Source organism: Schizosaccharomyces octosporus (assembly GCF_000150505.1).
Source record: "Schizosaccharomyces octosporus yFS286 unplaced genomic scaffold supercont6.3, whole genome shotgun sequence".
Taxonomy (NCBI): domain Eukaryota; kingdom Fungi; phylum Ascomycota; class Schizosaccharomycetes; order Schizosaccharomycetales; family Schizosaccharomycetaceae; genus Schizosaccharomyces; species Schizosaccharomyces octosporus.
The window spans coordinates 1,060,840-1,074,038 of NW_013185621.1; the positions used below are offsets into that span (position 1 = coordinate 1,060,840).

The 13,199-nt window shown below is 38.2% G+C and overlaps 7 protein-coding genes and 1 non-coding gene across 8 annotated transcripts; 2 read left to right on the plus strand and 6 right to left on the minus strand.

The window, feature by feature from the left end:
* Window positions 1-110: 110 nt before the first annotated feature.
* On the minus strand, window positions 111-2,043 carry SOCG_04076 (IMPcyclohydrolase/phosphoribosylaminoimidazolecarboxamideformyltransferase). Its single transcript, XM_013164918.1, has one exon. It carries the CDS (start codon window positions 1,948-1,950, stop codon window positions 193-195), a length of 1,758 nt encoding a protein of 585 aa, XP_013020372.1. The 5' UTR covers window positions 1,951-2,043; the 3' UTR covers window positions 111-192.
* An 874-nt stretch (window positions 2,044-2,917) lies between these two features.
* Window positions 2,918-2,989, minus strand: SOCG_16364. The gene has a single exon. It is a non-coding gene; the product is annotated as a tRNA-Thr (tRNA).
* Window positions 2,990-3,148: 159 nt separating this feature from the next.
* On the minus strand, window positions 3,149-4,423 carry SOCG_04075 (tRNA (guanine-N7-)-methyltransferase catalytic subunit Trm8). Its single transcript, XM_013164917.1, has 3 exons — window positions 4,191-4,423; window positions 4,086-4,144; window positions 3,149-3,994 (listed from the first exon to the last, which is right to left on the minus strand). The coding sequence occupies exons 1-3, from the start codon at window positions 4,299-4,301 to the stop codon at window positions 3,343-3,345; spliced, it is 822 nt and encodes a 273-aa protein (XP_013020371.1). The 5' UTR covers window positions 4,302-4,423; the 3' UTR covers window positions 3,149-3,342.
* Window positions 4,424-4,527: 104 nt separating this feature from the next.
* SOCG_04074 (urease accessory protein UREG) lies at window positions 4,528-5,782 on the minus strand. The gene has a single exon (XM_013164916.1). The coding sequence runs from the start codon at window positions 5,458-5,460 to the stop codon at window positions 4,579-4,581; it is 882 nt and encodes a 293-aa protein (XP_013020370.1). The 5' UTR covers window positions 5,461-5,782; the 3' UTR covers window positions 4,528-4,578.
* SOCG_04073 (uncharacterized protein) lies at window positions 5,575-7,397 on the plus strand. Its single transcript, XM_013164915.1, has one exon. The coding sequence runs from the start codon at window positions 7,007-7,009 to the stop codon at window positions 7,217-7,219; it is 213 nt and encodes a 70-aa protein (XP_013020369.1). The 5' UTR covers window positions 5,575-7,006; the 3' UTR covers window positions 7,220-7,397.
* A 211-nt stretch (window positions 7,398-7,608) lies between these two features.
* SOCG_04072 (uncharacterized protein) lies at window positions 7,609-8,742 on the minus strand. Its single transcript, XM_013164914.1, has one exon. It carries the CDS (start codon window positions 8,158-8,160, stop codon window positions 7,780-7,782), a length of 381 nt encoding a protein of 126 aa, XP_013020368.1. The 5' UTR covers window positions 8,161-8,742; the 3' UTR covers window positions 7,609-7,779.
* Window positions 8,743-9,524: 782 nt separating this feature from the next.
* SOCG_04071 (uncharacterized protein) lies at window positions 9,525-10,388 on the plus strand. Its single transcript, XM_013164913.1, has one exon. It carries the CDS (start codon window positions 9,604-9,606, stop codon window positions 9,925-9,927), a length of 324 nt encoding a protein of 107 aa, XP_013020367.1. The 5' UTR covers window positions 9,525-9,603; the 3' UTR covers window positions 9,928-10,388.
* SOCG_04070 (ATP-dependent RNA helicase Sum3) lies at window positions 10,280-12,988 on the minus strand. Its single transcript, XM_013164912.1, has one exon. The coding sequence runs from the start codon at window positions 12,881-12,883 to the stop codon at window positions 11,003-11,005; it is 1,881 nt and encodes a 626-aa protein (XP_013020366.1). The 5' UTR covers window positions 12,884-12,988; the 3' UTR covers window positions 10,280-11,002.
* Between the last annotated feature and the right edge of the window lie 211 nt (window positions 12,989-13,199).

The window sequence follows — 13,199 nt, forward strand, 5'->3', positions numbered from 1 at the left end:
TTAATCTTTTTAAAAGATTACTACTATCACTTGACCGATCAGTTAAATTACTTCGTGTCACATAAATATAATTACAAATGTAGGTTGTATAAAGATTATATATCATTACAATCACAAAATTTATTAGCAACCAAAAATTTCTTTAAATAAGTAGTACGAAACCATATTAAAAGTAGTGATTAGGACCGGAATCTAATGATGGAAAAGACGCAAGGGAATCTCAGTATAAACCATGCCAAACTCATCAGCAGTGTCATGGACTGCCTTATCCATAACACTTCCACCAGGAGCGGCGATGTACTTGACACCACTTTGGGAGAGTCTGTAGACGTTATCAGGGAAGGGGAAGAAGGCATCACTAGCACAGACAACGTCCTTAAGAGAGGCAAGAAATTCTTGACGTTCCTGATTCGTGAGAGGTTCAGGGATGGTTTCAAAGACCGATTCCCATTGTTCACGCTCAGTGCCTTCAGAAGGAACAGCACCTAAAACGTACAAATCGATGGCGTTGGACTTCTCAGGACGCTTGGACGTTTTCTTGAATTGCATGCCTAAAACCTTGGGATGATGACGCAACCACCAATTATCGGCTTTATCACCGGCCAAACGATTACAGTGGATTCTGGATTGTTGACCAGCACCCAAACCAACAACCATACCGTTTTTAGCATAACAAACGGAGTTACTCTGAGTAAACTTCAACGCAGTTGTAGCAACAACCAAATCAACTAGAGCGGATTTAGGTAATTCCTTGTTCTTACTAACAACCTTGTCAAAAAGTGTATAATCTATCTTTGCATGGTTGCGATGCTGCTGTAAGTTGATACCATAAACTTGACGAGTTTCAAGCTCAGCAGGAACATAATTAGGATCCATTTGCAGAATACAGTATTTACCACCCTTCTTTTTCTTCAAAATTTCCAAAGCTTCGGGCTCAAAATCTGGGGCAATTACACCGTCAGAGACTTCACGAGAAATAATACGGGCAGTGCACACGTCAACCTTCGAAGAGAGAGCAATGAAATCACCAAAGGAAGACATACGATCAGCACCACGAGCTCTAGCATAAGCACAGGCCAAAGGGGTCAATTCATCGATGTCACCAACGAAATAGACACTCTTTTCGAGTTCTGATAATGGAACTCCGACGGCAGCACCAGCAGGAGAAACATGCTTAAATGAAGCAGCAGCGGGAAGACCAATGTTTTCATGTAGCTCCTTAACAAGAGGCCATGAGTTTAAACCATCAAGCAAATTGATATAACCGGGAGAGCCACCAAGCACCTTGAAAGGAAGGGGACCAGTTTCCATGTAAGCTTGAGCAGGAGACTGATGAGGGTTGGCACCGTAGCGCAAAGTCATTTGGTTGACACCAACAGAGTATTGTTTGCGGAAATAGTCAGTGATTGCCGAATCATAGGAAGCAGTAGAAGCAAAGGCCTTCAAAGCGTACTGATTTCTGTCATCTTGAGTTAAAGAATTCGTAAGTAACTTTTCGGCAAAGGTGGGATAATCCTTGGGATCAGTAAGAATGCTAACACGAGCATGGTTTTTTGCAGCAGCACGTAGCAAGGTGACACCACCAATGTCAATTTCCTCGACAGCTTCAGGAATGGTCACATTAGGTTTTGCAATTGTTTCTCTGAAGGGATACAGGTTGCAAACAACAACGTCAATTTTCTCGATCTGTTGTTCGACAAGGTCCTTCTCATCAGAAGGGATGTCACGGGCAAGAATACCACCGTGAACAGCAGGATGAAGAGTCTTAACACGACCACCCAAAATTTCAGGAGCATTCGTGATGCTAGAAACATCCTGGATTTCCATTCCAGCTTCACGAATCATTTTAGCGGTACCTCCGCTACCAAGCAACTTGATTCCCTTGCTCACAAGTGCCTTGGCCAGGTCCAATAAACCTGTCTTATCATAAACACTAAGTAAAGCATACATTTTGGCACTGCTTTATTAACAACCTGGCTTTTACAATAGTATTGGTTCCGCCCAAGTTCAATAACCATGGTCATTTCTTTTACCTCTCATTCTTTAATAGTGAGCCTACCCTACATGTCGCTATCAGTAGATCAATAGATTTATCAGTTGAAATTAAAAAGAAAAGATATCGTGATGTAGAAATCAACAACTGCAATTTTTATGCTTTTACAGTGTACAGTTGAAACAAATAGTTTCCTTCAAATAACGTTACACATACCTTTACATGTATTTAAATGTATTGCTCAAGTTTTTTTTATTCCAATATGGAAACTAATTTTTTTTACTTAATCTAGTTCTCATGTAAATTTTTACAACCATTTAAGCTTGCTTCAGTGAGTCAAAATTGAATCAAATTGAATCATGATTAGCATAGAATATTTTGGAAAACATCATCAGCAAGCTTCAAACGGTCTTTTTTTTATGAATTCTTCTTACACACGTCCTTGCCTGAGAACACACGACTACAAGTCCACATGGGAGATCTAAATAATCCAAATTGCACAGCGTAAAACAGTAATGATTTTATTTCCTATCCATAGTTTCGCATAATCTAATGAAGGTTAATATCATAGAAGTGTTAAAAAGATGTTTATTGAGATGCAAAACCAAAAATATCAGTCATTGGGTTTGGCTTCCGTGTCAATCGTCACAAATTTCAGATAGGGGCGACACAAGGTTGCTCATCATTATAATGGAATTGCATCTTTCTGTTCAACTTACCATTTGCGTTAAGCGTAGATGCCAAGGTGTAATCTTTCTACTATATATAGTAAGTGAAGTCCAAAAAAATAGTCACAAACCTACCCTATGTTAAAAAATTTATCTTTCACCATGGAAAAAGCAAGTAGAGTGTAGGTTGGTAATATATTATACAAAAAAGAGTCGAAGGAAGTTACCAGATTTGTAGTAAATTTGGTAAAAAGTTTGCTCCAGCAGTGACTCGAACACTGGGCCTCTTGCTTACTAGGCAAGCGCTCTACCACTGAGCTACAAGAGCTTGTTAATGTTGATGAAAATAGTTGCATAGATAGCTAACTATCAATGAAAGGTTTTATATGATTCTAACAAATCGATTTTGTTTACTGCGGATTGTTTGTAAATGTTGAGTAATTAAAATACTATAGAAGAAGAGTGAAAATGCTAAACGTTGAAAACCGTCTCTCTAGGAGAACGGGAACAAAAAGTTATGGTGAAATAAAATGTATGAATTATATACCTTTTATCAATCCTTAAACCCACATAAAACATAATTAGCTATGCATAGATGCATATGGTGTACATTGACTCCAAAAGTTGTCTTGCTTGTTCTCTTTTCCTGCCTCGCGTTCTTTTTCTTTCTTTTATATATGCTTACTTCGCGGGGTCTGGTAATCGCTCATAGCAAGCAGTAAATTTCTTTCCACCATTTCTAGCGACCTTCTTTCCTTCTTCTGTCTCGTTTGTCATAAGAGCAACACAAATGTCTTTAGCCTCTTCATCTCTGGAAAGTCGACGGAAGAGAGGATGCTTGTCGAGGGTTTCTGCCATCCAAAGATGGAGTTCTTCTACGTCCGTAATCGTGTAAAGTCTTCCATGAGGCTGAATAAAATAAGCATATTCTGAAGCCAAGGTACCGGTAACAATACGGTTCTTATGCTTACGAGCTTTGAAGTGAGGATCTGGAAAGCAGAAAAACATTTTTGTGAGCTGTCCTTTTTCAAAGAAATTTGGCAAAAACTTTTGACAGTTCATTCTTAAAACAGAGATATTCTTATAACCTCCAGTAACAGGCTCCTCATGCTCTGCTCGATAACGAATAGCTTGAATCTTTTCCTTCAAGTAATCGGTAACCTGCATTCGAATTTCCATTCCCAAAACTAAAGAGTCTGGGAAATGAGGTCCAAGAGCTACGGTAAGACCGCCATAACCACAGCCAATATCCACAATTTCAACCTTCTTGCCAGAGTTTTCTGAGAAATCTGGATAAAACGGTGTCCAATCCATTTCGGCAGGACTTCTAGGACTTTTCACAGTTAGTAAGAAAAAAAAAATAAAACAAAAAGAAAATGCAATAATCGCTGATGCGGTAGACGCTTGTAAAGACAAATACTTACTATTCCAATTCATGATCAGACAAAACATTTGCATGAGCTCTTTGACGAAATAGTCTTTTCTAAACAATGAATTAGACTTCAGTTGATAGTTTGGAGTTTCATTACCATTGGCAAACGTCCTTCAACACCACCTCCCTTCGCCAGACGTTTCATTTTCTTTCTGTTTTCTTCCTCTTCACGTTGAATCTGTCCAGGGGTTTTTTGTTCTAAAGACATATTGATTATTTAAGATTTTGTATGTTTTACCACTAAAAATGGAGAAAACCAAGGGCTGAATGACCGTCGAAAAATTTGAGGTATGTTGTGACAAGAGGAACAAAAGTCAGATCCAACAAAGTTATCTAAGCGATACTCTTTAATATGGCTACAAAGGAAAATTACAGAAAAAAAAAAGAGAAGAAAATACGTTATTTACACCTGTAATTGAACAAGAAATTAGGATATCATTCATAACTGAGATGGGGTGTAATACAACATAATCAAGGCAAATACATTATAAAGACCCAGCGCCCTTAGCGGCACCTAAAATCAATTCAACAATTTCGTCCATTCCTTTATTGTTTTTGACCTGGGCAAACACGGTAGGACCGTCTTCGCGAACCTTTTTGGCATCACGGTCCATTACTTTAAGGTCTGCACCCACCAAAGCAGCCAAGTCTGTCTTGTTGATAACCAACAAGTCCGATTCTGTAATACCGGGACCGCCCTTACGAGGGATTTTATCACCACCAGAGACATCAATGACATAGATGATGAAGTCTGCCAATTCTCGAGAGTAGTTTGCTGCAAGGTTATCGCCGCCAGATTCGACGAACAAGAGGTCGGTTTGGAATTCAGCGTGAAGTTCTTCCAAGGCCACCAAGTTTGCGGAAACGTCTTCACGAATTGCCGCGTGGGGACAACCACCAGTTTCAATGGCCCGGATCCGTTCTTGGGGGAGAGCTTGGTTACGAATTAAAAATTCTTGATCTTCTCGAGTGAAAATGTCATTTGTAACAACACCAATACTATATTTGGAGGCCAAGTGACGACAAAGCTGCAAAAGAAGCGCCGTCTTACCAGAACCTACTGGACCACCAACTCCAATGGTAAAGCTACGTCGTGCAAAATCTCGATTGCTGTACGTCGGAAGCTCACGCTTTAAATAGCTTCCGGGAGAATCCATTGCATCATGAGCATGTCCATGTTCAAGGATCATGCGTTCGCGGTCTGACAAGTTGGAAAGAGTGTGAGGAGGATGAGGATGAGGATGCTCATGGTGGTGATGATGGTGGTCGTGTCCGCCATGATGGTCATGATGGCCATGATGGTCGTGATGATGCATGGGAGAACTTTCCTCTCCATTGCCTTTGCGAACGATAGGAACAAAAGCCATCTTCAAAAAACTAGCTACAATAGAATCAAACAGAAAGAGTTATGGAATGAAAGAAAATTTAAAACAAATCTGGGTTGTATTTCCGCTATATAAGCTTTTGATTAAACCTTTCAACTTACAGCAACGATCCTATTTCAGATTGATATTAGTAGTAGATGAAACCAACACAGATCCAATTCAAAATTTTTAACAAAGAAGGAAAAGGGAAAAGTGAAAAACAAAAACAAAAGTATGTAAAGGCAAATTCAAATTGATAGCGTGAGATAATCAAGTCTCAATATCTACGTCCGATTTGAAGGTACTTGGGACGAAACATACCGAGGACGAAGGAGGTGATATGTATAACTTGAATTCCTGTTGCTTGTAGGAATTCTTTATTCTTGCTTCTTTTTTATTTTTATTTTTATTTTCTTTCTGTTTCTCGAGCAGACAAGTCCTAGTTGTGTTTGTTTATTCGTTTCAGCAATTTGGGCATTGACAAGATTTTCAGCAGAGAGAAACAAATGGTATCTTTACCTTTTGAATTCTCTTACACATTTTTTTCGGTTAGTGGTGTATAAATACTGACGGATGCTTCAAGGCCGGACAGATTCTTTCTTTTCACATTCATTCAAACGTTGAGTAAAGAAGGACTCAAGGAAAATTTATGTAAACAGAAAATTCTAAATTTCTTTTGTTATTCGATGACCTTCAAAACTCTTGCATCTGCTCTTTCATTTGTTTCATCAAGAATATGTCGAAGCAATTGACCCATCCATTCGACGAGAGAATCCTATTTTACAACGTTTCTTGTTCAAGATTTCTGATTCAAATCTTATAAAGAAATACAAAGGGATGCTCCTATTGTTATTGTTTACAGAATTGCTCAGTGTTTACGTTTGTATAACTGTAAACATTTATGTGATGTACATCAAAAGTACAAAGTGATCATAAAGGACTTATCAGAGAATGAGAAATGAAAAAGTTCAACAAAAAAGTCTTGTCGAGTTGATGATTTTTTACTGTGAACTTCATTATTATTTTCATTTGGAGGATCGTGTAAAACTGACTATTAGATTTATAAGTCTAAACATGTGAATGTCTAGTGGAATTGGCATGTTTATTTTTTTTAAAGCTTTTTTTCATTAATGAACGTTTCAGGAATGTTCAATGTGACAGAAAGAGAGCCTCGATCAAAGCTAAGCGCTTTTTTTGTTTGTTTGTTTGTTTGTTTTGGGGGTTTGAATTTCGCATGGATTAACCGAGAGACAGACAGAAACAAAAAAAGAAAGAAAAAGTAAAAAGACACAAGCTCTTAGACGTTTATGACTCGAGAGAAACATATTTTTCGTTCGTTTTCTTATGCGAACGATTTTGAAGGATTTGCATCATGGAACTTATATCATTTTGCTTGACGTAAGAAGAAGCGAAAAATTATAAAGTCAGCTAAAATCGCAAGTAAAAGCAATAACTGAAATCTTTTAACAAATAGACATATATTAACGTCTTTTTCTCTATCTTCTATCTTTTTCGTCGATTTTGAGAACACTGTTATATTTTCATCACTATGAGCCCTGCACCCTACAAAGATCTTAGCAAGGATACCGTTCACACTCATCCTCCAATTCATGAATCCGAGCGCAGAGAGGAACACGGATGGGGCAGCTTAAAAAAAGAGCCTCTCATGGAGGACCAAGCTGAACAAGATGCAAAGGCTGACTTGTCGAAAGACAAAAAGGAAGTCAAGGAGGAGGCCAGTCGTCCTCCACCATCTGTTTAAATTGACAGGATCAAAAATGTCATGCAAAAATAGCATCTTTCTATTTTAATAATAGGTGTCTTTACGCTCTTCATCGGACGACTACACTTTTTTTTACGTTATTTTGTCAAACGATGTTTATTTATGTACGATGATATGGCTTTATGAATAGAATTTTGTATATGATTTTCAAAAGTTGGTCGAAAAGCTGTGTATTTGTTTGTATGCATTGTATTTCAAAGTAGAAAAGGTCCGTGTATCCATACATTATAACCATTGTAATTAAATTTTCGCATATTAGTAAAACACCTCAAAAGTCCATGCTAGCTAGGTTGGTGCAACGTAACAAACTATGTAGAATGGATGTATGCAAGTAAATTGTAAAGATTGTCATTTACATATCTTATTAAGTAACGATCTAGTAATTGAGAAATACTACTTTCATTCTTTCAGCCTTGTCCGTAAACACATGCAAAGCGTATATATATATATCATCAGATCTCATTGAAAACGCAGCTGTAAACATGGGAATTTTTCAGTTTTGTTTATATTTTCGTTTATAATCATCAATAGAACCTCATTTAGTGAATTTGTTTGCGGAAGTATTTTCTCCATGCTTCTGCAATTGGATTCGGGACCGTCTGATCGTGAAGCGAAGTCATGTTATCCAACTCCTCTTCTGTGTTTCTATTACTCCTACTCGAGGATTGTTCAATTTTATGGTACCAGCGGTTTTCAGTAGCGTCTGGATTGTACTGAGATTCTAATGAACCTCGAGAACGAGAGCGATAGCGGTCGCCGAAACCTTCTGACATCGTAGAGGCGCGAGAACCACGTCTTTGTAGAGTGCAATTTTTCCAACGGCGAGGTGGAGATCCTGAAAGTTCAGAGGTATCGAGCTGATTATCGTTCTCAAATGATATCTTCTGCTCTTTAATATCTCTGGGAGAACTTGTGCTCATAATGTTTATTCATATATCGATAATACACTGTTTTTCTGTTGTTAGTAAAGTCATGAAACCTCTCGTCCTGTAGCAATTGTTACTCTGCCATACATTTATACAAAATTTCTGTTGAAGTAAAGAATCCTTTTGCAGCCTTATTAATTAGAATAAAAAATTAATATGCGACGGTATCGTAATGGCGTAAAAGTAATCTGCTATTGTAATAGAATGATGCTTTCTTTGGATCCGTTCAAGATGGGTGCTGAACTTATATATAACAACTTTCTAGGAAATTTCAATTTCATAATCTTCTACGTGAATCGCTTCTCATAGTCGGATACGAATACGCCATTTGTTGCCCAAAATTTGGATTGACGGAGTGCTTTCTAATATTTTCGTGGCCATCGTCGCCACATTTATTGAACTATGAGAAACTATCTTTGGGAGTAAATCTACATTTCTAATACTAAAAGAAAATTGTGAAAATTTGATTGCAGGAGGTTCAAAAGTGTACCCAATTATCAGAGTCCTGCTGTCAAGAAGGTAAGCTTGTCATTTCTCTTCAGCGTCTCGAAAAGAAAATGCAATGGATTCATAATAAAAGGATAATGTTACTTTTGTTATTTATAATAAAATTGGAATTGAATAAAAGGATAATAAATCAAAGCTTCTACAATAGCCATTTAAGAGCATTTGGCTAAAATCAAGAGAAGGGAAGAATTGGAATTTAGGAGACAGAAAAACGCTTTCATTTTAGAGATAGAAGATATATTTATGGGTTAAAACTTAAAAAATGCAAAATTCTCTACAATAAAGAAGCAAGTTTATAAGAGCAGTCTGCCTTTGCTAAAAAAGATTCCCTCCATGCTTGAAGTCTCTCAGGATTCTTTTCCAACTATTCTTTCTTTTCAATTCCTTTAATGCTTTTTCCCTACTAAATGAATGTTTTCCTTTTTCACAATCACTAAGTGTTACCTGCGAAGTTACGGTACATGCGAAATACACAACCAAGAAAGGAAATGGTAGCTAATTGAGGAGTTGTCTTCTGACTAGCAATGTTCTTAGGCAGGTATGAAAGAATGAATTTATTTATTTATTTATTTATTTTTTTCCTTTAATCCTTGACCCTTCAATTGGTTTGATCTCTCATGGGTAGCAACAGATGTCTCGATGAAAAAACAAAAACAATAGACTAAAAATCAAATCAACGTAAATTCAATTCAATCAAATGAAAAGGAATAAAAAAAAAATCAGCGATATGAAACAAGCAATATTACGATATGCACCCTTTCGCTCGAAAATTTACGCTATCCAAATTACGGATATGGATGAGGATATCTCTTAATGTTTCTCGGTTTCTAATTACATTTTCGTTTATCATTCTACTACAAGCCCGTTTCCTCTTGGAAAACAATTCCCCATCGTATATAAAAGGGAAAACTGCAATAAAAAAAATTTATTATGTATTCCAATAATCCAAGATATGACCTGGCTGCTTACCCAGGCGACCCTCGTCGTCGGCTTCGTAAAAATGTTCGATTTGAAACGCCCGTGAAAGACGACGACGACGATGAATATCATAATTTTGAAGACAGTGACAGCGATGATCAAAAGTTTGAAGATCGCAATCCTAGAAAACGAGTTGATCCCATTCAACATATGCTCCTTATCCATCGTCTTAACCGTATCTCGCAATCCTCTAAAAATACTTTTCTTGTTTTGCTTGTGTGCTTCGTTTTCTTCTTCTTCATTTTAATCGGCTTTTTCTCACTTCGTTCTCATTAAAGAGAAATCCCTTCACGTAATTGAACTCCCTTAATATTATGCTGAGGTAAAAGTGTCCGAATTGTTTTCTCTTTCATGTTCTCCAGGCTATATTTTTATTATTTAGAAAAATTTCCTTTTATCCTTTCCTTTCTGTTTTGTCCCTGCTAACTTTTCCGATCTTTGGAATTGAATTTCACTTACTGTAAATTTGACGCTTCATCTATGTCCGATCGTTCATGCAATACAAAACTCTTACTAGAATTCATACACTCCTCCATTACCATTCGTAGGTATACATACAACATACACACACTATGCTACATGATACAATTGCTTACTTCGGGGGGTTTTTTTTCCATTCTGAGAGAAATCTCATCTCAATAGTCAATAATGTATTATTAGCTTTAGCGCGCATTTCTATTACTACAAATTGCAGAATCGTAACCTTTTCCTTTAAGAAACTATATACCCAAGAACCACAATCCAACAAAAGAGAGACGCTGAATTTAAAACCAACCTCCCCAGAAAGAAATAAATTTTCAAGACTTCAAAGCACATCCATATAGCCTCGAAAAAATATCAACATAATCATTTATATATGCTGTATGCCCGTCGTATTCGTACATTCACTCTAAAATGCTTTCTTCCGAAATATTGTATCCCTTTGTATAATTTTTCCGTACCAATAACTTAAATTATCAGTATTTTCAACTGTTGACACAGTAATAGTGAACCAAAGAAACAACATGCATACAAAAAATTGTCGGATCGTTCACATAACGCTTCCACATCTGCAATCAACAAACGCACGCTCAAGCGGATAATGTCAATTCGATTTTTATTATCATCTCATCTGTTACTAACGAATCGATCAAATTTCCTTCGTGCAAAACGCTCACAGTGAAGTATGAATAATTTCACTCTTTCATTGATTTTTCTTCTTTTTATCTCTATCCATCAGATATTTCTATCCAAAGCATCTTTGTTTCCTTTTTAGCAGAGTCTGCAGAACTTGAACAGAACAAAGTTTCTTTAACAAACGCAAAAGATTTTTGACTGCATAAATAAAAAGGAGGATCAGTCATATCCTAGCTTACCACCAGGATTGGGAACTGCCACTGTTATAAGTGTTACCATGGTTGCTGGGGGTACGGTCATAACCACTGCTATAAGGAGAGTAGCTACTGCCACTGCTATAGTTGCTAGTAGTGTTAGTAGTACGACGGAAATCACGGCTTCCGTAGTTTCCACCACCACGTCCACGAGGGGTGAAGCGACCACGGCCACCACCACCGAAGCTACTTTCACGGGCCATAGCCAAAAGGAAGCTAGGGCACTCTTGGTGGGATTCATTCAAAAGGTCAATTAAATCTTTGGCGAGACCCTTGTTATTACGGTTAAAGAAAGCAACGGCATGACCAGTGTTTCCGGCACGACCAGTACGACCAATACGATGGACATAGTCATCAATATCGGTGGGCAAATCGTAGTTAATAACGTGGGTGACATTGGGGATATCCAAACCACGACTAGCGACTGCAGTAGCAACCATGATGGAAGTACGACCAGAACGGAACAAATCTAAGGCACGTTCACGCTCACGTTGAGTACGGTCACCATGGATACTAGTTGCAGGGAAGTTGCTGGTCAACAAATAGTCGGTAAGAGTATCAGCCATACGCTTAGTCTCAACGAAAATCAAGGTCAAACCCTCAATAGGTAAAGTGTGAAGAATGTCAAGCAAGTAACTGCGCTTTTCTGAATCCTCAACATGAACAACCTTCTGAGTAATGTTTTCAGAAGTAGATCCAACTCGACCAACACTCAAAAAGATATAGTCCTTTAAGAAATCACGAGCCAACACTTGGATATCGCGAGGGAAAGTAGCGGAAAACATGAGAGTTTGACGATTGGCAACATCAGTCATGTCAGCACCTTCAACAATTTGTCTAATTTGGGGTTCAAAACCCATATCCAACATACGATCGGCTTCATCCAAAACCAAGAATTTGATGTTAGACAAAGAGATACGACCACGGTCAATCAAATCGACCAAACGACCAGGAGTGGCAGAAAGTAAGTCACAACCTTGGTCAATAGTACGGATTTGAGCACGGATATCAGCACCACCGTAAACAGCACAGGGGCGAACCCAAGAGCGGTAGCAAAACTTCCTTGATTCCTCATGGATTTGGCAAACCAATTCACGAGTGGGAGCAAGAATTAAGGTAGTAGGGTAAGCCTTACGAGGACGATAACCCATACCAGCGTTTTTATCCATAGGAATAGGGGCTGGGCCCTTATCGAATGCAAGAGAAAGAATGGGGAACAAGAAACCGGCCGTCTTACCTGAACCAGTTTGAGCACATGCCATCAAATCACGACCAGAAGTGACGATGGGAATGGAGTTCTTTTGAACCGGGGTAGGTTGAGTGTAACCAGATAAGAAAATATTTTGCAGCAAATGACTGTTCAAAGGAGGGGAGAGGAACTCATGAACTGGTTCAACTTCACCTCCAGAAACCTCAACAGGGATGTCATCATATTTTTCAAAGTTGATTCCTGTAGAAGTTTTAACACCATCGGCAACTGCACCAAACAATTGGCGTTCCAATATGGTGTTTCTGCTACCAAGGATGTGTTGGCCATCTCTCCATTGACCAACTCCACGGTTATTACGGTAACCACCACCGTAGCCTTCACGACCTCCACGGAAGCCACCACCATATCCTCCACGGCCTTCGCCACCACGATGGAAATCGCGACGACCGCCAAAGCCAGAAGACGAAGTCTCGCTGGGGGAACGAGAAACGGGGTCAGAACTCAATGGGTTGGGGCTGGAAGGAGCTGCATCAGGTGTGCTACGGGCAAAGGGAGGAATGTACTTCCTGGGTCTGTTATTGAGATTAACTCTCTGCAAATTTTCAGTTACGGAACCAACTGAATCTACTTGTTGCTGTACATTGTCGCTCATAATATTTTTATGTTCGTTGTTGTGTGTGGTAAAGGTTAAGTTCAATTTTGTGGTTGTCTCCCCCAAATAGAAGGCGGGACTGCCCTTTTATAGATAGCAACCATCAGTTTTAGCCACGAAATAAATTTATTGGTAAAAATAATTATTCGCATGAAATTTATAGGAAAGGTCTTTATATGTTTCACGTTCGTCTGAAAGCGATTTATGAACATTGAAGGGTTTTTTACTCTTAAATTGAATATCCTTAATCTTGGCCATCGGAGGATCACAATACAACTGAAATAATAAAAAAGAAAGAAAAAAGATTTACAATTAA